Below are 26812 nucleotides of genomic sequence, written 5' to 3' on the forward strand. Positions count from 1 at the left end.
GAACACACCGTTATTGCAGTGTGGGTCTGATGAGGCGAATACAGAAGCCAGGATATTATCATCTGAGACGTTTTATAATCATGTTGCCCTGTTTGTCTAATCTTGTAAAGAAATTGGTCGGTTCATCTGCGTTAATTAATTATTCTCCCCTCCAACTCAATTTTTCAGTTATGAGATGAATATATATATAATAACCTTCTATGGATGGACTAGTGTTTGGGTTTGATGGTGTAATTAGCAGATGAATTGTGTTGCAAACAGGGCATGGTCCAGACCTCACAGAGCAAAGTGTGATTACATGACTGTCCTTCATCACGCCACAGTGTTTGTTCACAGTCCTGAATGGCTTCATCATCAGACCGCAGATGGAAGAGATGTTGTGTGGTCATTTGTTACTTTCACAGCAACAGTCAGAACGTTCATGTGACATTGGACAAAAGAAAGTGAATTATTGTCTTAGTCTGTATAAAAAACTACTTTAAAATAATACGTTAACGTGTTCATCTGCCTGAAGTTGTACCAAATTAAGTTTCTCAGAGTTGGACAAAGGCATCCAGATAATGCAATTGAGAGTTGAGCTACTACTTCAGTTTGGTTTGGAACAGAGAACTGTTCTTGGACTGAGAACAGTACCTTTACTTAGTAGACAGGGTGTCACTTTGCCCGATGGCCGTGTCGCAAGATACGTAGCATGACGTTGTACCGGTGCAACAACAACAAATAATGACTTTGAACACAATGGACAACAGCGGAGAACATCCAGCAGCTCTTTTTTCTCTCTGCTCGGTTTGGGGCAGTCAAGCTTTATATTAGACGAGACTGCGATCATGAAGAAACATCGCTTGCCATGGAGTGACGTGGTGGAAATGCTAATTCCCACTTGAGCTAATGATATAAGAAGCTGAAATGCAGAAGAATAAGGGACAAAAAAAATATGAATTTCAGCCTGGTACAGTCTAGACTAACTTTATGCTCCATCAGAGGGTTGGTGAAAGGGCAGGGTAACACTGTGGTGCAGTGGCTCGCACTGCTGCTTCACAGCAAGAAGGTCACCGGTTTGGCTGAGGGTCTTTCTGTGTATAGTTTGCGTGTTCTCCTTGCGCGCGTGTGTGTGTGTGTGTGTGTGTGTGTGTTCTCCGGCTTCATCCCACAGTGCAAAAGCATGTAGTTAAGATTAAATGGACTCTCTAAATTGACCATTGGTGTGAGTGTGAGAGTGAATGGTTGTTCAACTCTAAATGTTAGCCCTGCCTTAAAGCAGAAACCGTATCACCCCCTAGTGTAGCGGTGTTGGACACACCTCATTCAGTAAATCGATTTCCCCATGTTTGCTTGTGTACTGTATACTCAGCTACAATAACAATAACTGCTATGTGGCAGGTAAATATATAATACAAATTTTTTTGTTGTGTTGGCTTCATTACTGACTTTTTTGTGGGGGGGGAAAGTCATCAAATTATTCTGACATGCTGCAGAGACCCAAGCAAGTGGAGATTTAAATACCCTTTTTTCTTTTTGTGATGGTGTTCTGCCCTCGGGCAAAATGTTCTTCCCTGATCATCATGATCGTTCCGTGCTCAGTCTTTGCACTTCATTAGTCTGAATGATTAAAAGCTAGTTTCATGATACACATAAATGGGCTCAGTGTAATCTGTTTTACTCTGAGCCTGAAGACTAATAGCAGTTATTTAAAATAATCCAGTTAAGTGATTTCTTCTGCAGTGGCTTGCACATCAAAGTTCTCATAGTTTCTCTGACCAGACTGAATTTGTTCAAGTCTGGGAAAGGATGCCTCCCATCACACTGCGGTCTGATGATAGACTTGCACAAGTCATTATTAATGCTTTGCAAATTCAAGAACTGAAGAAATCTCAAGAACTGCTCTCTCACTGTTCCCCGTCAGTGCTGAATAATTTAAGGCGAGGGCAAAAGTGTATCATAGGGAATAGGGTGACTCCGACTCTGCTTTTTAAAGCAATTATCTCCTGGGCAATTTGTGCCTCACTCACTCGTTTGAAATGATAAGTGCTCTGTCCTGCACGGCAAAGCCGAGCAGTATGTACGCTAATGTAAAAGCAAAGCTTGAAAATTCTTCAGATCCTGTTTTGAGCTTATGAAATTTCCCTTTTAAGTGTCACATCTCACTCTTTGCTCTTCCTTTCAATGAGTTGTGGATTGTCACCGCTGCATTTTAATTAGCATCTTTGACTGCGACACACTGATATGGCAGAAGCAGGCAAACGCTAGCTGAGGGTCACACAAAGCCAATGAATGCATTTTCAGGGGTCAACCTCCAAATTAACATGGTAGAAGAAGGTTTGATCAACCAATGCATGCGTGATTTTTGTTTTGTAATGGCACGCTAAACCCAGTGTAATTTGGGGATTTGTTAAGCTAAAACTTTGAACTCACTTTTATCCAAATACTAACTTGGGGGTAACTATGTGCTCCCTGTTTAGCAAAACCCCTAATTTAGTTTCCCATTATTTTACTATTTATAAAAAAAAAAATTGTTCTTGGGGTCATATCAGAGGAGAATGTATAATGGTCAGTCATCAATAGTTCAGTAATTAATTCACATGTATGCTCAATTCAGTAGTACAAGGAAGATTCAAGGGTTGGTTATTTAAGATATTTTAAATATGGCATTTTTTATTTGCAGTAAACCACACAGGGAGTCTGAAAATGTGCCTTTTATTTCTTCTCCATCTTCAGTTACTGCTTTGGAATTTGAAGTGAAGTTTCTTGCTTCATATATATGTGGCAAATGATATTTGATCATATGAGGATATTAGATAAACACATTTGTGTAGAGGATAAAGAGCGAGACATGTGATATCAGTAGGTCAGCTTTCTCCTTACGGACACAGAGGCCTCACTTTCTGAGCCAAGAGAAAATCTTACTACCTGATGACGTAGCAATGATTGTTGAAGATACAAAGTATATGTGTATACCATCAAACTGTAATGAAGGATAAACAGCAGAAATCAGCTTTTACCCAGTTTCGATAGTTGACTAGTCCCTTAATTCTCTTCCAAATGTTTGCATTTAATTAGCATTTCATCCCTCCTCTGAAACTTACTGGAGAGATGTTTTGTTGTTCTAGGACCTTGTTATGACAACATTTAAATCGACATGAAGTTTTCTGTTGAGAGGATATCCTGGAGATTTGTCCCTGATAAATGTGAATTTCCCATTAACTGCTTTCACTGTTCCCGTGCAAGCAATTAGACGTTTAAGCACCTCAAAATATTCTCTTGGAGGTTTCTCTTCCTGTTTTTAAAATTCCACAATCGTATGAACTTCTTGTTCAGTTTTTTTCTTTTTTCTTTTTTTTTTTTTTTAACAATGGCTTTAAAGAAAATGTTACTGTGACCTGGGTTAAACACAGGCCGTGTAATTCCCGTGTACATTATGTATGAGGAAAGGTGAGGATAGAGGAGCAGCCTGTAGTTTTCAGTCAGTGACATTTTTGTTGAATGTCTTTTATCACCGAGCTCTCTCCTTCAGACATGCCGATTCATGCACTGAGTCACTGTGATGATACATTTACTATAAGCTCTGCCAGCTTAGGAAACAATTGCTACTGCCTCGACAGCTATTGGGGGGGCTTATTCAGACTATTTTTAACCCAGTTGTGATTTATTTAGGAGAGTGCTGCGTCTGTGCTGGGAACAGTACATCTCAGCTGAAACCTTCATCTTCACCTCTCCACCATCTCATTTACAGACGGGCTGAAAAGTTGACACGTACAACAAAAATGATTTTGCCCCCGATGCCATAAATACTTGCTGTACCAGTATTTGTTATATATCATTTTCTCTTAGTTAATTATCAGATGGATTTATCTGACATCAAGATCAGTTGTGTGTCAAATGCATCGGGCAAAATTATGTATGATATAACATGGTTTGTCTATGTTTATCCTGTTTCATTGCATCCTTTTTTAAAGTGACATTGCACATGTACATGATGTAGTTGCTAATATTGCTGGGTTTACCAGTTTGATGGAGATTTTTCTGTGTATTTAGTAGACTGACTCTCGGATGTGCTGATTAGCTTAGCACCAGTGCTATAAAAGGTGTAGGGACTGCCCCCTGGGCTGTAAAGTCCCGGTCGACTGGTCGATTTATCAGTCGATATGTTCTGAGTTCGACTCAAATTCTGATAAGTGTTCATTTCATACAGTCTATGGTTAATTTTATTTCATCTGGAAGAATGTACCAAGTGCTAATGGGGGTATTTTCAGAGCACCCCGTTCCACAGATCACAGCGTGTCTTCAGAGAACACACCCCTTGTTTTCAGTATTTTGGATTAGCCCAACCTACAGGAGGCAGAAAGACTACAGAACGTCCGGTGGTTTTATTTAATTTTGAGCTACAGTCAGTCCTCCTCTAACATCCATGTCAAAGACATCGCGAGTGTGGCAGCATTTTACAAAAATAGATGGAGATAAAAAAGTCAAATGCAAAGTTTGCCAGCAACAGCTTGCATATCACAGCTCAACTACAAACATGGCATATCATATAAAAACGGTAAGCTAACTTGTCTTCATTATGTTGCTCTGTCTGTTCTCAGATATCAACGTAGTATAGTATAGTATATTTTCGGAAATCATGCGCTATGATATTGCGCAGATGCACGAGCCGTCAGACCCCCCCCCTCGACTAGTCCATTTTGAGTCGAAATTTCAGGGCTTCAGTCGACCATGAATTTCTTTGGTTGATTACAGCCCAACCAGTCACTGCTTGTATTTTGCATTACGAAGAATGTCTCCGTATCATAAACCAACAAAGAAGAAAACAGCAGGGAGAGTGGAGAGTTTTGACAGTTTTCTTGATGTCATGTAAAGACATTAGTCCAACTAAAATCGAGCTAGTCTTAGTCGACCTAACATGCCTGGATAATGCCATTCATTGTCCAGTTATTCCTGCATGTATACACTTAGTCGGATTGGAGATAAATTGAAGATAAAGGAATCACTGTCATGTAATGTTCAACTTTGTTTTTGTCTGAGGGTGTAATAACTCCCCCTGTTTTACAGCAATCCTGCAGCTAAGCAGAGTGTGAGTTATATTGACAGACACAGCAAGGAGTCTTTGCCCTGTCTGTTGCCTACTGAGATCTTTTCTGCTCAACACAATGGTCCCATATATCATCCAGATCAGTCGTTTAGACCAAATGTTCCATGTGGGTTTATGTTTTTATGGGTCATGTGAAAAAAAACAACTTAATTATTAAAAATAAAACAGTTCTCTTACCCTATGAACATTAGTGTCTTTGTTCCTTGTGCTACAGGGAGCAGGGTCTCAGAATGTCATCCTCAAATCATACGAGAGATGTTTTAAATGCAAATGTTTTTAATCTAATCTAATCTAGCCACGTAAAATACATTTTTACAGAGGTAAATTAAAGTGTCTGAACAAGTCTTTTACAGGGTGACGCTATGTCGTCTTTTTCTGTGATAGTTGGGTTCTTACCGAAAAAAAACACCGGACCTCTCAATGCTGATGTTACAGTGGTTACTATTTTGCATCTATTGCAGTAATTTAATTGATTGTTTTGTTGATCCAATTATGTATAATAATAAATCACTACAAAATTGACCAGAAGATGCATGCACGTCAAAGTCTTGTGCTGTCGATGGTATTTTTGACCATAGGGAATGTGGTATAAGTGTCTTGCTCTGTGTCAAGAGAAAGCTGCATGGTCGTCAAGACAGAGTGCATCGTCCAATCTATCCGTTGCACTATTTTCTCCTCCTAACAGATGCAGGTAGTAATGAGGCTCTTAGGGTGGGTGGTTGGCAGGTTTGAAAGGTTAATGAATCTCTATCACAAAGCAATATGGCACCAGACCCTCTCCTATACAAGCAGATGGGTTGTGTTGCATTGACCGCAGTGGGTCGCCTGTAGCAGTAGAGTAGAGCTCTAATCCTACTGTTGTTTCTAATAAGATCACTTTCTACGGTTGAGCACTTGCTGTCAAATGTGATCTAATACTTATTAAACATTTAGTACTTTTTCTTTCAGATCCATGCTTCACTGTTCTTTAGAACGGATTAAGACACTACATGATTAATTTGACTAAAATGCATGTCCTGATGACATGATTGTCAAGCCCAAGACATGAAAAAGTAAATAAAGGACAAGTGGAGTGTTGCTTACTTTGTTTTTCCCACTCCCCCTGCTAAGTGTGGACAGATCTGCCTTTGGGCTGTGAAGCACCCATCCTGTCAACCTCAGGTGCTGGCCTCAGTTATATGAAGATTGTATGCATCACATCCATGAGTCATTCTGTTCTTTGCATTCCTCAAATACCTCACGTTTCCCACTCTTCTATACGGGCCTCTTTATATTGACATTACTTGTTTATTACTGAACACACCTTCTAGGTTCTTTTTTTTTTACAGTGTAAGGTTCCTGGCAACGGAGTTTTTAGGTAGCCACAAAGCAGACTTACATGCGACTACAGAAATTAGGATTTTGTTCTTTCTATATTCTATAAGTGTGATCTTGTTTTAGTTGAATAAAAAAAATCCAGCTTCCACAGGTCAAGTATATGTGACCTAAATTTACGCTTGAACAATAGCATGACCCTGGCTCTTCAAACTGGAGTGGAACCTTAACAAGACACGCTTGAGCATTGCATATACATGTTGTTTGAGTTAAACTCATTGACAGCTTGATAATACATTACGTCAACTGTCAGTCACTTCATTCCAATCCAAATGCCAATGATCACAGTATTTGACAGATGTAAAAACAACAAAGCTGGTGATGCCCTGAGACTTTTTGCCCTGCAAATCCCAGCTGACCCCAAATTTGTTTGCATTTCCATTCGGAATAGTACCCAAATAACTGTCCCCAACCGTTGCATGTCTCAGAGTAACGGTAAAGTACAGTATGGGTGAAGCCTAGACCTTCGTTTGTACCGGGTCATGAACTTGGGTATTATTGCTGCAAGACAACAATGCTTACCACTATTTCGCCACATGGCCCATGTTTAGATGTGACGTTATGCATTCTTGTACGACAGAATTAGCCTAATAGAATTTGTCATTCCTGATTCCTCAGAGAGGGAAACCCCTCCCTAAAGGCAATCATCTGTTTTCATAAAAATTTTAAAGGCCTCTGGAGTTACATAAGGATATGCCCCGGGCTGCCATGCTTGTTGTTGCACTCCTCAGTAGACCTGAATGGGACCAGCAGAGGAGGAGGAGGTGGGAGGTTATATAGGAACATGGCTGGATTTTGAAGCCTTCTGTGACTCATCTAGCCTCACTTGAGCAGCTGAAACTAAAGTGGACTAATTGTGAAGCTAAGAATGACGCAGGCATATTGCTACAGAACCGGGGAATGGTCAGAGGCAGAAGTATAACAGGGGGGCGGCAAGTTTTATTCAATAAAACTTGTGATTGGTGTTGTCACAGCAAAGGAAACAGAAACACTTCCACCTATCTACTAAAAAGCCTGTTCCTTAGATGTTGTGTAAGAAGCGTGGCCTGTCAGCCTGCTTTCTATCAGCCTGCAAGTCAACAGCTCATTCAGTCAACAACCTGACTGTTATCCAGCATTGTAGTTAGTGATGGGCTTGGGGTTTGTTTATCTTATCCTGATTATTGTTACAGATCATCCATGTTGACCAGAAGCTGTTTAAGTGGTCCTCCACAGCAGTGCAGCGTCACACCAGACGAGCAGGGGCCACTCACTGACCCCTGCCTGTCCCGGACTGCTGGTTGATTTATTATCTACCGTAAATATTTGAAAGAGGTCTTGTGGGAGTTGTTGCCGTGATGCAAGCTCTCAACCAGAGACGCCATGTGCTCGCCAGTGTTTACTTTATCAACGTCACGACGTAAGTGGGAGACGCCCAGTGCTGTCAGCCAAATAAGGAGCGGTGAGTTGTGTTGTATCACAACAGTGAGCTCTAAACGAATGTAGGTGTTTCAGGGACAGGTGGTTTTGTCAGAAAACGGCAAGCTCATAACTAATATACTTAGTTAATACTCACAGCCGTGACCATCTACCACTACTCGTTACAAAATTACACTTGTCTGTTTTGCTTTTTTACTAAAAAATCTTAATGAACCATTTACAGCATATTTGAGGGGTTTTGAGATAGTATTGGATTTACCTTTTCACCAGTATCATAATATAATATCCCGTCTTGTCTCACATCGGCACTGAAAGTTAACATTTTACCAGTGGGACTATTCCCCCAGGTATTGGTGGTGAGAAAAACAATTATGAACAAAGAATAGTCAATTCACCATAATAATCTCCGCTGTCCAAATTAATTTCATTTTGCTGTTGTGTTAAATTTGCAGCTGTCTGTGGGCTAAATCTTCCTTTTTGCCGGTTTAAGTGAAGTGAGGTTTCCATTAGGCTGCACAGCTCGTGTCCTGTATTTTCCTAGGCAAAAAAAAGAAAAGAAAAAGAAAGAAGAAACAGATGGGAAGTGTTTTCCAAGAAAGCCGACCCCCGATCAAATTAAAAAGCAACTTGGCACAAGCACATGCACTACATCTACGTAACGGGCACCATATTGGCACACTCACACCAAGCCGTTAAACGTCGGAGTCAAGATCATTGCACCTCTTTGAAAACCAATCACAGAGTCACCGTTCTCTCATTTACTTCCCTGCACAGCCACAAAATTAGAGTCAAACCTCCATATTATCATCTCCACTCTAAATGTAGGGATTGCTTCATCGCAGAGAAACTCAGTTGGCACCAAATCAGGCTTTCACTTCAATTACAAAGTTTCTAAAACCCTTCAAGCCGTCATGTGATTGTGTTAGTTAGTAGTTAGTCTGAATGACCTGAGCAGAGGTTTTTTTCTGGCGGTGTGATGACGGTAAACTCTTGAAGAACAAAACAGTTGTTTCTGTCATCCAGGCTCCAGCTGGAGCCACCAGCATGCTGCACTTAAATATTAAAGTCTCACGACTGAGATATGACGTCACCCATAGATGACTACTCTAGTATTCTTAATTCAGAGTGACTTCCATGATGAACCCCAGTCACACGAATGAGCTCCTCTGCTTTCGTAGATGTTATTGCATTAGATTTTGGATATCAATAATAGAATTTCATCTTGGTTTTTAACCATATTTCTGGAATCAAACATAAATAATTCTCTCTTCTCTCCACAGCTCCAAAGTGAAAAACTAAATGGCCCCTGGTAGGAGTTCAGCGCAGATCCATAGAAGAACACCACCAAGTGGATGAAAACGAGCAGCCTTTAATCCAGAAAGGATTTCTCTTCTCTGTGATAAGAGTCTACTAACCACGTGTAAGGACCACTGGGAGTACAAGAAACAAGTCGAGGACTCCTCCACTCCCTCCCTACAGCCTTCAGGAAGATGAGAATGAAAAACTAAAGCTCTGAATGCATACCAGGGAATCGTAAAAACAGACCGTGTGTATTTGTGTGCGACTGTGTGAGAGGATCCAGCGACCATGCGGACATTCGCTGTGACCGTCCAGTGCCTTATGGCCACTGCACTGCTATTGGCTTGCTCCATCCCGTCAGCAGCAACCACTGAGGATGATGTCACACCGCGCATCAGTTTCTCATACAGTAAGTCTCAACAATGACCTGACACACCTTTTGTTATGATAACTGAGCCTTGCTTGAAACATTGACTTCCAGAGTGTTTTTTTAATTTTTCCCTCATGTCTTTAGATATTTTTCTTTTACAGGGCCAGGTATGTTGATCACAGCTTTTATACTTTCTGTTCATTATGTCGTGGATTGCAAAGCAAAGCTTTTCATGGGTGGTGATTTAGATGAGACGGCGTTCCCTTCATGAGATGACGTCAAGTGAACTGTCTATAGTTGATTTTATTTTTTAAAAAGCTATCATCAGCTACAGTGGAGTCATTTTAGCCGACCAAACCACTGGTCGTGTTTGTCTCTTTCTATCTGAAATCAAGTATATGTTGTTTTTTTGCTAAAACGTGAAGAGGTAGATCTGCTGCAGTTTTCACTGTAGACTGTGACGTTACTTAATAGAAAGACAAGCGCACAATAAGGAGTGAAATTCCACACTAAAGGCATTATATCAATAGTAAAGAGACACAACAGACACAGCTGTGTGTAGTGTGTAGTGTAGGGTTATTTAACTTCAGAAGCAGGTGGGCCAAAAAGGTAAATAGCTAGCGTTTTTTGGAATATTTGTCTGAAAATAAAAATAATGTTTTGGCTAAAATGAAAGGTTTATAGCAAATATATTGCCACAAGAAATAAAAATAGCCAAATGAATACCGGATTTTTCACTTTAATTTGGTATTGTAATCAATCCAGATCCACTTTAACCACAGAGTTGCAAAAGTTAAATCCCAGCTAACAGCTTATTTTGCCAACAATTACACAGTGATTGACATGACGTTACTTGACTGTGTTGAAATGATACTTAAAGTAACTGGACGTTATATAAAAAAGGTCTCTGGATGCAAGGGTGTAGGGTTGCATATGGTGGGACATGTCCTCCCTAATATATGGAGATATCACTGCGAGTCACAGCAGACGAGAGAGAGGGTGATGTGCTGTTCTGACAACATAGCAGTGAGTTTTTGGGGCCAAACCTAAAGTGTCCTCACCAGTCTTGTAACCAAACCTATGCCCTTGCCTGGACGTGCCTCCCCCACTCCTCCATGTCCTCGGGGAAAACAGGCACAAAAAGAGCACGGAAATGCAGTCATGATGACACATTAAAGACACCAGTTTGTACTCGCTGGTAAAGTAAATAAATATCTCTCTGTCCATTCGCTCTGGAAACAACGAACGACATCGCGATGCTCAGTTCCAGTAACGTGAGCAGCTCTGATCGTGTTGCAGCCAACCACAGCCCAGCACCATGTTGCAAGCCTAACATGACGTACTGAGTAAGACTCAGTTGCTCTTCAAAAGGGCCGTATCTGGTTGTGTAGCAGCCGTCGCAGCAGAGTGGCACAAGTGCCTGCAAGCCCCAGACACACACATGCCAATTAGAAGCCTCTTGCACTACAAACACCACTTGTCTTAAATACATGCAATTATTTTAAGATTAGATGTCACTTTGCAATAACAGGCCACTACTCAGGCTGATGGAAGTGTGCAGCAGTTTGGGGCCAATACTATAGTCTGGTATTGGAAGAATAATGTCAGGCAACTGTTTGAGATGGTCAGCTGAGGGAAACAAGTGGTCTCACCACTACGAAGTTATCGTGTATCCTGGTAAATTTACAGACGGGATAGAAAACCACCTTCCACCTGACTTAACCACAGCATGTAATTATTCCCAACACGTTGTAGCTCTGCTCTCATCATCATGGCTGTGGATTAAGCTTTGATTATTTAAAGCCCAGCGCTGTTTCTCTGTTTGTTTAGCTGACAGCTTTCTGGTAATTGATTGATGCATTATGGGAGCCTTTGACAAATGGAGAAGTGGGAAAACCAGTTTTCTGCTCGGCTCGAAAACTCGAAAAACTCGAAAACTCGAAAAATTTCCTGTGTGTGCTCGGCACACACAGGAAATTGACTGCTTTTCAGGGAAGTGTCACTTCACACTTTTTTTGTAGCGTCCTGTGCTGTAGCTGTTTTGAAAAACACAGTTTATCATGGTGATTATTTAAATTAGCTTTCCAGTCTCTACTGCACCCCAAATATGCTGATCCAACAGCAACCAAAGTAAAGGCTTATATGGCTGTAAACACTACCTGTCTGTGTTTGAAGTTCCTCCCCTTTGAAAAACAGCAATTTGAAGTTTTTCTCACTGCACATGCACCAGCTCGAACTGGCATCGACAACAACCGTTCGCAAACTTCAGCCGTCAGACATGTTTCTCAAAGAACTAAATTGATTGAAGTGTTGAGCAAATCTTCCATCTCTCACTTTGCTTTTACTCTGTTATTGATCATATCAGCTCAAGAGCAAAAGTTTGAGACAACATGCTTTTCAGCTGGAAACAAGGTGAAGAAAAACTTATTAACATGTCACACAAGCACTGATGGTAATTAGGGATGGGGAAAAACATCGGCACAGACGCGGGCGATTCTGAATCGATTCAGAAATGTCCAAATTCCAATTATTTAAATGTTAAATAACGTAACATTACGGAAAGGCGGGACTCTGAAGTGTACCTAGATACTTAACAACGACACCAAAACAGAAGTCACAGCATCACTGTTGAAAGCGGATAGGATAGAAATGACATGTGATGCTTGGACATCTGTTGCCACCAAATCGTACGTCACCATAACTGCACACTTTATCACCGATGACTGGAGGCTCATGGTTCGTGCGCTCCAAACAAGAGCTATGAATGAGAGCCGCACGGGTGCTAATGTTGCTGAGCTATTGCATAATGTTTACATCTCGTCTTAAATATGTAAATTGTGATTCAAGATGTTACTTCCTTACAATGCAGTTGTAACTTTCCACTCTACACATTTCATTTAGTTTAATACATGAGCTAAACTGCTGTTTCTCATTCCAAATGCACTGTTGTTAAACATAGCGGTGGGTAAGTGGTGAGTTATCACCCAGCATCAAGATGCATCAATCCAAGAAGCATCGATTATCGTTTATAATCGAATCTTGGCCCCTGAATCGTAATCGGAACGTGAGGCACCTAAAGATTCCCACCCCTAATGGTCGATTAAGAACGCAGCTCTTTATTAACTTGGTGTGCAGCGTTGCTCATACGCTTTTTACATAAAGTAACTACATTTCAACCCAAACTACGACACTTAACATTTCATCCACTCTGGTTTCTTTAGTCTGGAAGAAAACGGGGGGGCCTGATCAGTTCTTTTGAGACGGGTCCTTTTTTTTTTCTGCAATAGTGTTCCCTTTCTTTTTGTCTTTTGTCTTCCCTCTCCTCTCGCTCCTTCCTCCTCTGCTAATGAGCAGGCTAATCTCTTGTGTGCAGTGAGTGGAGGTTTTTGTGGTCGCTGTAGTGGGAGAGCTGGTCTGTTTCTCATTATGGCTGTTGTGCAGAGGAGGGCAGCACAAAGGATCATGGGATTCGAAGCAGCGAGTGTTGCTAAGGCATGCATCTGAAAGAAAGACACCAAACTCCAGCATGTGCAGCTCCTGATGACTAACAGTGCTGGAGGTTGGTGTCTTTCTTTCAGATGTGCCGAGCAGATGAGTATTCGAGAGTTTCTCTGTCGGAACCCGACTGAGCCGGAGAGAATATTGACCGAATTCACCAGACGACTTGTATTATTGTTCTTTGGTCCAAGCCCACACTGAACCCAACATGCATTCCGTACTTTTTGTGTGCTGAAGCGTTCTCTAACTGTCAAGCAGGTGCTTGCAGCCTTTATTTATGCTGACAGGAAGAGAGGAAGAGGGTAAAAGTGCGGCGTGTCTTGTGTGTGTCAGTGCGTTATCGGCATTATGTATGTGTGTGTCCCATACGTCACAAAGGCAAAAAGTTAGGTAACGTTACGAACCCCATGACGAACACCCTCGCACACACAGATTCACACAAGTCCATAAAGCTTTTGAGTTATCACCAGCACTTATGAGTGTAATAAAATGTCAGACTTGCCATTAACCACCATCAGTCTTCTTAATTAACCCTTGTTGAACTGTAACCTCTATTACATAATCTGTTTGCATAATCCAACCGTCGTGGTTTATTTTGGTTGTTGTGGAGGAAAATGATGAAGTCCACCGTGGATGGCTTCAAAAGTGTGTTGTGTTTACCGTCCTGTCGTAAATGGTAAAACCCCGATTCTAAACCGAAACACCAGGTCATTCACTGAGCAGTTTCTATGTAGTCAATGTTAACGGTTTACAACAGTAAGAGTATATTGTTGTTTTGTGCATGAACTGTATTATACATCTTGCTATAAATATGCTTCTTCTTTAAAAGTTCAACACATCTGCATAAGGGATAGGCGATAAATAATAATTTAATAAATATAAAGTACTTTGTGCAAACATGCTTAAAAATACAGTACAACATATAAAAACAACAAAAAGGCACCACAGTGGCAAACAAAGTATCATTCCTCATGTTAATCTTGGTCTTTTTTTTAGCACTGTTACATGTTATATCTTTGAAACTACAGCTCTACAAGTTTTTCTCAGGAGCGAAACTCAATCTTTAATTATCTCACAACAATCAAGATATTTTTCTGTATTGACTCCTTTGAATAAACTGTTATAATAACAGTTTTGGCCATATCCTCCTGCCCTTATCTGTGTCCTCCTTTGACTTCTTTTAGAAAGTCTCCCATATCTTTTCAATTAAAAGAATAAAACAGCCCTTTTAATCTGAGCCATCAGGCGTGCTGTGTATGCTCAGAGTACAGTGCCCTTTCCTGCTTACGTTTGGTTTATGTTAAGCGAATATTGTGCGCTGTCTCTCATGCATGCTAATCCAGTGACCTTGGCAGTGTGGGGGGGCGACGTTGGGCCAAATACTGAGGTTTTAGACATGCTCCAGTGCCCACCTAAAACCTGACAAGGACACGCCCACTCATCCTGAAAGAAAAACTGTCGGCGGCTTCCAGCAGAGGTGGCCCTCACGACTGCCTGCGTATAAAAGCCAGAGCAGCTGCAACAATGGAGTATAATTACTGCACATCAGCTCTGTCTGTTTCAGACGTTTTAAGTGGTTTATCGCCTGCACGCTCCGGGGAACGCATGGAAAAGTTTACCCCTCGCAAGATCTCGATCAGGAACGTTTGATGAATGTGAGGTTAAAGGGCGCTTTTTGGATTCTATAGATTGGTCCAAAGCAAAAACAGTATTCACAGGATCACTATTAATTTGTGATTTTAGTCGTTTTTCAGTTTCTTTTTGATGGATTGAATGTTTCTGATTTTTTTGTAGCGTTCTTGTGGTTTCTGTGGTGATGATTGTAAATCACTGTGGACTGGTCTTCAATAGAAGTCACAGAACAAAATAGTTAACTTTTTAAACAAAAAATAAAACTGTTTTTTAAAGCTTTTTCCACTCAACACATTCAGGATAAAAAATGTGTTGAATAAATGCATTGCTTTCATCACAGTGCTGTCTTCCTCTCGGAGCAGAATCAATATCTGACTTTGTTGATATTCTCTACACACTTTATTTAAACCTTACCATTTTTTGCTGGGTTTACTTAAATGACTCCGCTTATTTTTTGATCTGAAGCTGCTTATATGACTTTGAGTAGTCACAACACACACAGGAGGATTTAGTGATGAAGTGTAGTAGTTATGTATATATCTTCTTATCATACAAGACACTTTATGCACTAAAAACCAGGCAGATATTTTCTCCTCTAAAGCTGTAAAAAGTTGCATCATTTCGTATCTATTCTGATAAGTGACTGCAGTCATGTGTTGACTCTCATTTAATTTTAATCACACATCGTAACACACCACACCACAAAAACAAGCATGTGTGCTCGTGTATTTCTCATTCCAGGTTTCACATTCGAGCGGAGGCAGAAGTGAAACGGTTAAAAAAGCAGCCGCCATCTCATGTATCTTTCATTAAAAGTCAGAACTTTCCTGATTCAGTTCCAGTATGTTAATACACTCCACATGCCTTCTATTCCTACTTGTGGATGTGTGTGAAAAGAAAGTGAAGTGTGTGTGTCTGTGAGGCCTGGGGTTGGTTGCCTTCACTGTATAGTGAGTGGAAGGATTCAGTTTTGTCTGATTTCTGGAGCAATTTTTCACGACTTAATCAGTAACACAAGGGGACAGTTTGCTGTGCCTGCAGCTGTGGTGAGAGAGAGAGAGAGTTTTATCTTTTTTTGTGCAAGGTTAATCTTGTGGCAGAGTCGCACTGTAAAATATGGAAGCTATTGCAAGCAGGTGTGGAGATCACCTGCTGACTGAGATGACTGTGAAGTGATGGGTCATCACAGTCTGGGTTATTATGGGTATAGACTGTGTAGAAGTAGGTGTATTCAAATTCTAATTGTAAAACCAGCTTTTAATTCTCGGATAGCAGCTCCTATGTGCCGGGTCCTGCTGAATATCTGCCCCTATGGTAACAACAAGTTCACAAGTCTTCATCTATACTACTAGATAAACAAGGATCTGTGTCCAGATGAGCATTTGACCACATTATGGACACCTTTTTACAGCCAGTCGGTGTAAAAAGGAAGCTGATTCTTACCTTTGCAATTGTTTCCTTAGTTTCAGATATGGTACTTTTCCATTATACAGACGACACAACACGGCTCAACTAAAATAGGATGTCGACAGACTGTGTCGTCACTGGAAGAGTCATGAGTGCGACATGAATCAAACCAAAATATGCCAAACTGTAGATGAGCTGAAGATACTAACTGAAAAATCCTAAAAACTCCAACATTTCTAAACTCTCAATGTGTAACAGAGGAGTCTGGTGTATTTCGCAACAGCTCTGGTGATCATGAACCGAATCACAACCCGTTCAGTCGTATTTTAGTTCAGCGACTGTGTCAGACGAAGTCTGGTCTCCGGTCATGCAGAACGTACTGAACTAATCTTTTTAATTAACTGATTTAAATGATTCAGTACATCAAAATAACGGCTTTGCTCGTCACTAGTTGGCGTGTTTGTGCACAGCAGTTTCTTGCAGACGTGCTATGACGACCCCTCCCAGGTTGAGGAGGTACAATGGTAATGGAAAACCATGTGACTGATACCAAACCCGAGTAGAGGAGAGCCGAGTGGTGCTAGAACTGTATAATGGATAAGCGCCAATGGAGTAAATAATGAGAAACGGCAATGGCAAAACACAAGATCAAGGATTTCTGTTTTGGGACAGATGATGATGTGAAACACAAACTCCAAAGTAAGGGTTAAAGAGGTTTTTGTTCACAGCTTATCAAATTGTGGTCGAGAAGGGCCAACGAGGAAGCAACTGCTTCATAGTTTTCTAACGTTTGCTTTCGGGGCACAAAAATGTCAGAATGGTGTGGATGCCAGAGCCGAGTAGAAAATGAAAACATAGCGTGGAAGAAGCCTTAGTGTGTACAGAGTTGCCAGTTGAGAGAGATGGCGAACACACTGAATCCTACAAATCAACAAGTGTGCAGACTGACAAATGGCTGCAGAGATGTATCAACATGTGCTTTGATGGGATTCTAGCTGACACAGAAACCATCTGCGACCATGTGCATGCCAGCTGGATTTGGATATTTGCGGTGCAGACACAAAATGACTTCTTTCGTTCAGCTGAGCCTTAGATACAGTGTTATCAGGCCACTGTCCCTGGGTTTGCACGTGAGACGTCGCTACGGCAGTAAAGAAAACCTTTGAATCAGTGGAAACTGATTTCAAAATCTGCCCAGTATCACATTGTGGATCAGAAACCCTTAACCCGCAGTGTCCATCATAGGACAAAATGTCCCTTTCCAAAAATGCTTGATATTTTGAAGGTAATCTAATTTAAGCCCTGCAAAAATAGTAAGCGATAATGAGATTCCTTTAGGAGGATTGAAGACTCAGGGATATGTCACTGGTAATCAGCGACATTAGTATGTTTCTGCATTGCTACTTATGCACATCTGTGTTGTAGTAAATATGGTGGAACTTGAGGTTACTAAAACTATGAGTCTGCTCACTCCTGGCTTCAGTTATAGGCATCAAATTAGCTTCAGTATTGAAAAGAAGAAATCTGTGCATCAGATGCCAGTGACATGTACTGTCTCTCGTGCCTCGTATGCGAGAAGAGAGCGGGGAGCATGATGGCGAGAGACACGAAGAGCCGTCGCTCACATGGCAGGCACAGGCACGTCTGTTTTAAATCCCGAGTGAAGAAAATATACCACCTATCTGTCTCTCCCCAGGTCTGTTTGAATAACCTTGTCTCATACCGCACTGTCCCTCTGTCTCTTTTTAGTCGGTATCCAGGATTTGTCAGCTTTCAGCAGTGATGGACCGCCGCGCCCCCTCACTCTGCGCTCTCTGAGTGTTGTGTAGGTGTGTGTGCCAATCTAGGATGCATCAGGATGACACCTAAGAGCCAATAATTACAGAGCAGAGCAGTGCGCCTGTGTCAGCCCCTTGTTATGTGCTTTTAGAGATGTGTTGTGTTTCATGCAGTGACCTCATCCTTGGTGTGAGTCTGTGTGTGTGTGTGTGAGAGAGAGATTATGTTTTTTTTCGTGCAACTCCACACGTCTATTCTGCATTTTTTCAACAAGTATTCATCGGTTCATGCACTTCTGTCGCCACCATGGTGCGCGTATCTGTGCATGTAACTGCGCTGCACATTAACACCTTTTTTGCTGCAAAATCCTCACACATGGTGAAACCCCGTCAGGCTTTGGTTATTATCAGCAAGGTGCAGCTGTCGCTCAGTATGATGTGAACATAATATACACAGCATACACAGAGGATTACAGAAAAGCCACACCACGATACACCACATGTGAGCCCGGTCTCTCGCTTATTGTAGATGGACGGCATTAGAACCGATATGCGGGAAGTGATTCACAGCTGCGGCGCGCAACATTCAGCAAAAAGGAAAAATATGTAAAAGCACTTTGACGTTTGCCCCGTGGCGTCTACCGTCCCTACTGTCTCCTCAGAGTTCTCTGTCCTGTTCCACCGCTGGGTGTTGCCGGCACACTGGCTCATTTTAGGTCACTCATGGTCGCTGACAATAAAATGGCTATTTGCCCAAATATCAGCGGGAGCGGTGCTGCAGTGACCTTTCTGTGACCTCTGTCAGGAGCTCCAGCGTCGCTATCAAGCTCACTGTCAAAACGTGTCAGTCAGAGCCTCGAAGCTTTGCACGGTTGTGTAGCTTGGGTTGACAGAGGGCAGAGATGGATAGTGGTTTTTGTTTTTTTCCCCGTTATTTTTGTGTTGTGTATACAATAAGAAGAGTTTGGAGTGTGATTAGTATCTGCTCTGGAACTCACTCTCCTTTGGATTTTTCCCTCCCGGCTGCAAGTGAACTCCTTTGTCCCCGTTGCCCCCCCGTTAGTAAATCTGGTGCATGTTTACAGTGAGGTCTTTTAGGAGTGTCTTAGGAGGCTCATGCCAACCACTGCAATACAAAATCACTTTTCTTTCTGCTTAGTTTTTTTCTGAAGGAATGGATTGTTATAGTAAAAAATAATTAGCTTTCCGTAGCCTTAGAATAACCCTTTTACATGTACTTAAAGGCCTTTGCTTAACAGAGGCCACCATCTTGTGCAGCCATGTCTCATAAGCTTTGAAGCGAAAGCTGAGTATGCTCCGTCCACTTAAATGTGATATTTAAATCCACAAAGAAGGAGAAATGGCAGAGAAACGGCTATGCAAAGGCCAAAGTCCCTGATGTAATTCTCACTTGGGGAAAGGAAGGGGGTGATCAAAGGAGTCCTCTCTTGGTCGCAAACTGCAGTCTCACCAGATGTCAATAATGCTTGCACGCTGGACCTTTTAATTGATGTCACTGTGCAAATTTAGTGGTCTGATAATTAAGGTCGACACAGATGTGTGTGTGATACTTCGCAGCCATTCTCACGTTTATCTCAGGGTTTTTGTGTCTGGTAAAGAAACTTATTTCGAAATGATTTAGGAACGGAAGGTTGCGGTGGCTGAGGTTGTGATGATTTTAACAATAATTTAAAACATGGCCTCAGATTAAAGACTTAACCTTGTGCATATTATGTTTTTATTTTAGTAGCTATTCATTGTGTATGCATAGAATCAGTTTCTCTCTCTAGAGTAAAAAAAAGTTCCCATGATCACAGAGCAGCTGTTATGTCAAATCCTCTGCCATTATTTTCTGCTGTCATTACTTTTACTGATGAATCACAGGGAATGAATATAATCTCAAGACCTGCCAAGAGGTTTTTATCTGCCGTGAGAAGAGATGACCGTTGCATCATGCTGCACGATGACGCGTCCTTTCAGCTATGCCAGTTTTGGTCCAATTTCTTCAGCGCAGTTTGCGACTTGCAGACGTTGATAACCACGGGGAAACGAGGCAGTTACTCAGTTTGACTCGACGTGCTGAAAATTCAAAGAACCTGTGGCACAAACTAATTCAGCATGTTAGCACTGACAATAACGCAGCCACACTGATGGTAGGTGGTGATCGCCCATTAGCAGAGGCTGAGGTTTGGTGACAGCCAGCTTATGAAACAGTGCGGTGATGAATGGACGTGGGGCCTGGCTGTGAGGGGACTGTTCTCTGTGGATTCCCAGCATTTTGGTGCATGGGTGTCAAAATATGTGAGTGAAAGAGACAGAGAGAGGGAAAACCTGGAGTGTCTGTTTGAAATCAGCAGCAGTTTTGACACAGCATTGACATTTGTTACTCATCATTTCAATCCAGTCGTTCTGATTACGACAACTCCCCACTCAGTACTTGACCTAAAGCACTCGACGACCCTCCATCCTCAGTGATCCAATCATGTCCAGATCACCTGGTGTTATGGATACGTCTCCTGTGACCACATATGATTGGATCTGGCTTTTATTCAAATACACACGACTGGTTGCAAGAACAAAAATAATGGTTTTAATGTGTCCTGGTGTATGAGATGAGATGAGAGGAGCTTGAGTGAATCCAAGCTCTCATTTCCCTGAAAAAAGGTTCTAACATTCAGAAAAAAACCATCATATGGTGATCAGAGTTAATATTGTGGCTGTAAATACATGAACACATGGCTGTGGAACTACCGCTGGTCGAATGACATCAGCTGAGGAGAAGTTCTCTAATCCATCCAGATTGTGATCATGTCATCCTTCCTCAAACCACCTCAAAATGTGGTTTTTGTGATCGGATCCGAGCATGCATTCGAGACTGCTTAGACCTGAACAATCTGGATTTGGAGTTCTGATGATGGCTTTAATTGCGGTCGAAACGCATCTCTTACACTAAAATTAGTGGGTATGAATTTGGGCTGCCCTCGTAGTGTGTGTTTTTTTGTTTTTTTTTACTCTTGCATCACCCGTGTGTGAAATGTAACGTCACGTCATACACAAGCCAGGAACAACACAAGCCAGAGCCAATAAAAACATAACAGAGCTCACGGACAGTGTTACAGTCACACTTACTGTTCAGTTCAGATTGTAAGTTCTGTCCCAAGTTCTAAAAAGTAAAGTTCACTAAAAACTTTCATGTCTAATGGCTGGAAGATAAAGAAAAAGTGTCTTGCGCTTCCACTAATGCCAGTCGGAGCCAAAGCTGGTTAAAACCCCGTGTGGACTGCAGAGTCATTTTGTGCAGGCAGTGAATTTACATTGATCAAAAACTCACTTAAACCTTGGTTTAGTCTCTCTTTTTTTTGACCAGGGAGAAAGGGGTAAGTAAAAGTCTCAGGACTTTGCTCTCCTCCGCTCGTTATTTCGTTGTCCGTCTAACAGGATGTCCCTGTGATTTACGTCGGAGTTTTAATATGCTGGGGGGAAGGCTGTTTTTGGTTCCAGTGAATAGCCAAAACCCAGGGGAGCTGTGACAGTCAAGCTATGATATGTTCCCCTGTTGAGCAGTGAGATGCACATCTTTGTCTGCTAACAGCGGGGCCCACTGGGACAAAGTATAGCTCTCTTTATGGGCATTTAGGACATTTTCAACACGTTTAATTTACCTCGCAATAAACCCACTTTTTTTTTTCCACAAAAACTTGCTCTTGGTCTCTGCCCCAAATGACCCAAGGATGACAATAGGAAGTCTTTCTCCATTTCTTCTCCCCCCTGATTTTAATGACAGGCCTCTCTCTCTTCATTGACTCCAGATGTCACGATGTTTTCAACTGAATAAGAGCTGTTGATCTGAAGAGAGCCTCATATTTGATTTTGGACAAGATGTGACTTGTGCAGCTGGAGCTCACTCCCTTAAGGAGAAGACGGTCGTCTGCCAAAAGTGCCTTCAGTGTTAGATGAGCCATTGTTTGTTTGCAAGCATATTAGAAAGTTTAAGTTGTACGCTGTAAACATTTATTGCTGGTCCACTGACATGATTTCTTGCTGGTTATACACGAAGAAAAGACTGTACGTAGTTCAACTGCAATAAATCTTATTCATTATATTACTAGATGCAAGCCACTTATTTGGAGAAACAAATTGTCTCCATGACCCCCAGTATTTTGGTGCGAGCAGCACATCGAGTGTGTTTAAATGTTTGGAATGGAATGCAATGGATAAACATTTACAAAGATGGTCAAAAACAGTAGAGTTTCATGTACATAAGGAATGGGTCCACAGATACACAGTTGTAAACCTTGGATATCAAGTCGTACATCCTGGCCAGAAACTACACTCTATATAAACCATCTCATGAACATCAAGATTTTAATTTAGCTGTTTCTGAGCAGTTTTTATGCATTAGAAGTCAACTCAACTCATTCTTTGCATAGAAACTTGCTCCAAATATCAAATCAAACCTCTTCAAAATGTCACTTTCACTGTGGAATATGGCGAGAAGTGGCTGCTGATCTATGATACTATAGAGTTGTTTACAATGCTGAGGGACATGCTATAAAAAGAGCAATGTGTCTGGATCTCTGAGGCTGCAGGGAAGGGACTGATGTTGGGAAAAACTAACTCATTGGACTTATGGCCCCCTGCTAAAAAGATTCATGTGAAGAGGGCAGGCGGGCAACAGAGTAAAGGAGATTTAGGTTGGTTTTGGTTTGTAGAGGAGGTTTTTACACTGCTGTCAGTTGCTGGCCTGTATGTGAAACTGTGCACATAACTCAATGGTGTGGATCAGTGGCAGTTGCTGGTCTTATGAGACAGGGGAAGCTCATTTTAGGCCCAGTTATTTAACAATCAATCCCTTAGTCCAGCGCCCGCGCCCTCCTGCTGCTCCATTGACTTGGACTTCCCTGGAAGTGGCGATTTTTCCACGTTTGTCCTAAATTGGTTTGACTGGAGCTCAGCTGTTTGTTATGATGTTTAGACGTTGGGTGTACGTCAGGTTGTGTCCTGCTTGATTTGCATTTTCCCAGAATTTCTTGGAAAACTGAAAACAGGGGTTCCAGTGGTCATTGGATGCTGATGTATGTTGATGTTGGTAATAAGTGTTTTTATGGGGTAAACACAAACCAGGCGTGGGTCATAATTGTGCACAGATTACCGTGACCATGAACCCTCTCCATCATGTCCTGTGATTGCCCTAAAGGATGACCTACAAGCACATATGTTGCATTGAAATTCTATTCCTGGCCGCTTGAGGCCTTAATTTTATGCCATGCACAGCCATGTACTCTTGTTTTTTAAGTTTGTAAATGAGTGTCAGATGTAGTACAGAGCAGAACTAATAGTGAATGATTTCATCCTCCTGCAGATGCTCTGAGCAAAACGTCAACTGATCGATTAACCACCACCAATCTGGAAAACAAGGATATGTGGGATCTTATTCTCTTAAAGGATAATTATTTTGTTAGATATGTTCTTCATCCTTTAACAGTAGTTTGTGTTATCCTGAGCTTGTGAGCACATGTGTGTGCATGTTCTGTGTGTTCTGTCCTCTTACACACTGATAATCACCTGTTCATTCTCCTGCTGTTTTCCAAAAGATGCAAAGGAGAGGTCAGCCAAGAGATTCTCTGTGGACGGGGTCTTCAATTACACCTCCCTGCTGCTCAGCCAGGAGGACGACATGCTGTACATCGGAGCCAGGGAGGCGCTGTTTGCCCTCAGCCTCTCGGACATCAGCAAGACCAAGCTGCAGAAGAACGTGAGCGCATCAGATAAAGTCAAAATAGCAATTAGCTTTTGCTTAGAAATGTGCAGCTCCGGGCTGGATAACTTAACTCTCACCACAATCACGACTGGAACGGATTTGAGTTCATTTTGTGGTGTGTAAATGTAAATATTCATAGTTCAGAATACTTCACAACAGTTTGTTTTGCTTTTCTTTGTGCATCAGGATGAGATGTCTGCTCCACACACACACACACACACACACACCAAGTTGTTGTTTCCATATTGATCTTGAAGACACAGCGCTCGGTCCTATTGAGATGCAGTAGCATAAGCGCGGTTTTCACATCATTTATTCAGGCCTTCTTTTTCATCCTCAGCTGACATGGGGCACTCCTGCTGGAAAGAGGGAGGAATGCAGCTTCAAAGGGAAGAACCTGGAGGTGAGACACCAAATAAAGATAATAGATAAAATAAAAGATAAAAAAAAAAATAACTTTAAGAAAAGTTTATCCGACTATATAAAAAGCATGGTGTTCTTGTCTTAAACTGACCGTGAGAGGATAAAATGGGCACAGAGTCTAATGTTGACAAACCTGTACATCAATTGCAAATAGATTTGTCAAGTGAGCAGCCTCGCCAGGGAATTTTCTTCTTTTTTTTTTGCTGTGTCTTCCTCTCTGCATGTCTGTTACCTTGTTGTCATGCCAGCTGTTGTATCCCTGGGCGACAAGCCTCAGTAATCCGTGCGTGTTTTGCAGTGTACCACTCTGCTCTGTGTATTACAGAAAGCTCACCAGGCAACTGCTGCGTGCTGCTGTGAGGTTTACCCAGCAGTGTCTCAGAAAAGAGAATATTTTTCTCCCCAGCAGTTTCTGAACTGTTTGCGTTACTTGCGACGAGTTCTACAGAAAAACAGATTCTGCTGTGAGATTCTTTTTTTTTGTGTGTGTGTGTTTGTGGATCTCACTCTGTCTCCATTTGTTCCCCATCCAGACTGACTGCTTCAATTACATCAAAATTCTTCTACGCCTGAATAGCACCCATCTCTACATATGTGGCACCTTTGCTTTCAGCCCTATCTGCGCCTACATAGTAAGTAATAGCCTCTCAATTCTTGAACTGTGTTTCCCTCCACTCCTTGTGGAATTTAGATTTATCTCTTTAATATTTCGACTTTCCTCATAAATCAAGCTCTTTTATCCACCGTGTCAGCATTGGATCCATCGTTATCCAAGCGTAACCAAACCCTGCTGAGGCACTTGAGCCAGACGTGTCAACAGGGGGTACATGAGATGTGTGGTTTCCAGCATGAGGGGAAGGAGTAGATCTGTTTATCTAGCAGAGAAACACATTTGGCAACCAGCAGCAGGATGACACTAATTTCAGTGACAGGGGGGGAATGCAGTCAAGACGTCTTATTTCTTTAAGTGGGGCAGTGAACTGTCCTCTTTGACGTCAGAGGGTAAGAAAACACGGGACGTCTCAGACTGAGATTGACTTGGCAGAACTTTAGGTCCTGAACTGGGATTCCAGGAGAGTCTGAGACCAGTTAGTCTGGACAAACACTTATCATGTTGACACAGTCCAGGAGAGTGTGTGCGTTACACAGTACAATAATAATAACATAAATAAATGTTTTATTTTCCTAGCTCCTGTTAAAAGGAGCGATGACATGCATGAGTAACAGGACACTAAACACTCAAACTGACAGAGATGAGTTAAAACAAGCACAGAGTAAACAACGTCTTATAACGATGACTCATGAAAAGATTTCTCAGGCTGTATGATTTGGTAGTTAGGAAATTAAATCAGGAATACTGTTTTTACTGTTGTTGTTTTTTAGTCATTAGTATCAAGTTCTCATAGAACAGGACCTGTTTTTACCTTGCTACATTTAAAGGGCACCACTAGCTTTGTTGTTTTTATGTCTAACAAATTCTGTGATTGTTGGTTTTTGGATTTAAATTATGTGACTGAAAGTTGGTCTTATATATGAGCAAACTATCAATGTGTTTAACTAACATGGGTATGGCATAATAGACCTTTTTCACAGCAGATATTTTTCAACATGAGGTTTAAGAGAACCAGGGTCGTGTTATTGCTATTGTTGACTCTTTAACCCGTCATCCCGTGTTTTCCCTGTTTTCTGGATGTTTTCCACTAAAGTGATTGAGAAATAATTATACTGTATGGTCATTATAGCACTGTCAAAACAACTAATCTAATGGTGGCCAAATCACAACACACATTATCTCAAGAGGTCGGTTTATAGTAAAGCAGAAACCTTTATAATATTATAGAGGGAAGAGAAAACCCAACACTCCTCACATAATGAGCACGAGGCAAACAAAAAACCCTCCCTTTTAACAGGAAGAAATCTCTGACAGAACCAGACTCACAAATGTGCAGGATCTGCCTCGACCGGTTGTGGTGAAAGGAAAAGGGTGGGGACAGAAGAGAGAGACCAGGAGCAGATGTATAACAGTTGTATAAAGCTCTAGGTTTAGACAGGACAGTTCAGAATTGGTTTTGACATGTTTATAGTACTACACAAATGAAATCAATGTTAATCATAGCATTATAATGATGACAATACTACTACTGCTAATGATAATAATCATTTCTGTTTTGAGCAAAGGAATAATGTACATTTGTAAACGTGTATGACTCACAATAAACACAACCGTGTCCTAGTTTTTGTAGAACATACTTACATGTTCGTCAGTTACATACATACAAACGTAGTTTGTCAGTTCATTCATTGTTGGTTTTTGTTTTGTCACCATAGAAATAACACCGTTGCCTACATAGTCCTTCATACAGCACATTGGTACATTCATTTATCCTCTATATGTGAAAAGAACAGACTCTGAAATCACCAGTCCTGTCTGTGCATTGTAATGGAGAGAATGAGCTCAAAGTCCCTGAGCTCACATTAGCTCAGTCTCCACTATTAGTAGAATTTCATTGCACTGAGCCTGAGGGACATTTGCCATTTGTGTTTGTCTCCAGAACACGTCAACATTCACACTGGAGAGAGATGAAGTGGGCGAGGTTGTGATGGAAGATGGGCGCAGTCGCTGCCCCTTTAATCCAGAGTACAAATCCACTGCCATCATCGTTGGTATGTAGTCATATAAGTTTTGCTCCTCCTTTTATGTAACTTAAAAAAACATTGCACTGCTTTTCTATAACTGGCTGCTTTCTGGGAAGGGACTGTGTGAA

At 41.5% G+C, this 26812-nt stretch overlaps 1 protein-coding gene across 2 annotated transcripts in view; it reads left to right on the forward strand.

Annotated features, from left to right (window-relative positions):
• LOC131459465 (semaphorin-4B-like) overlaps positions 1-26812 on the forward strand; it is a 58214-nt gene that overhangs the window by 16846 nt on the left and 14556 nt on the right. For both annotated transcript variants that reach the window (XM_058629335.1, XM_058629334.1), the window contains exons 2-6: positions 9160-9587; positions 23458-23618; positions 23965-24027; positions 24581-24679; positions 26600-26711. In XM_058629335.1, coding sequence (XP_058485318.1) covers positions 9467-9587; positions 23458-23618; positions 23965-24027; positions 24581-24679; positions 26600-26711 — 556 coding nt within the window. In that variant the 5' untranslated portion in view covers positions 9160-9466. The remainder of the gene's footprint in view (positions 1-9159; positions 9588-23457; positions 23619-23964; positions 24028-24580; positions 24680-26599; positions 26712-26812) is intronic.

The sequence above is a fragment of the Solea solea genome, chromosome 5 (genome assembly GCF_958295425.1).
Source record: "Solea solea chromosome 5, fSolSol10.1, whole genome shotgun sequence".
Lineage (NCBI taxonomy): Eukaryota > Metazoa > Chordata > Actinopteri > Pleuronectiformes > Soleidae > Solea > Solea solea.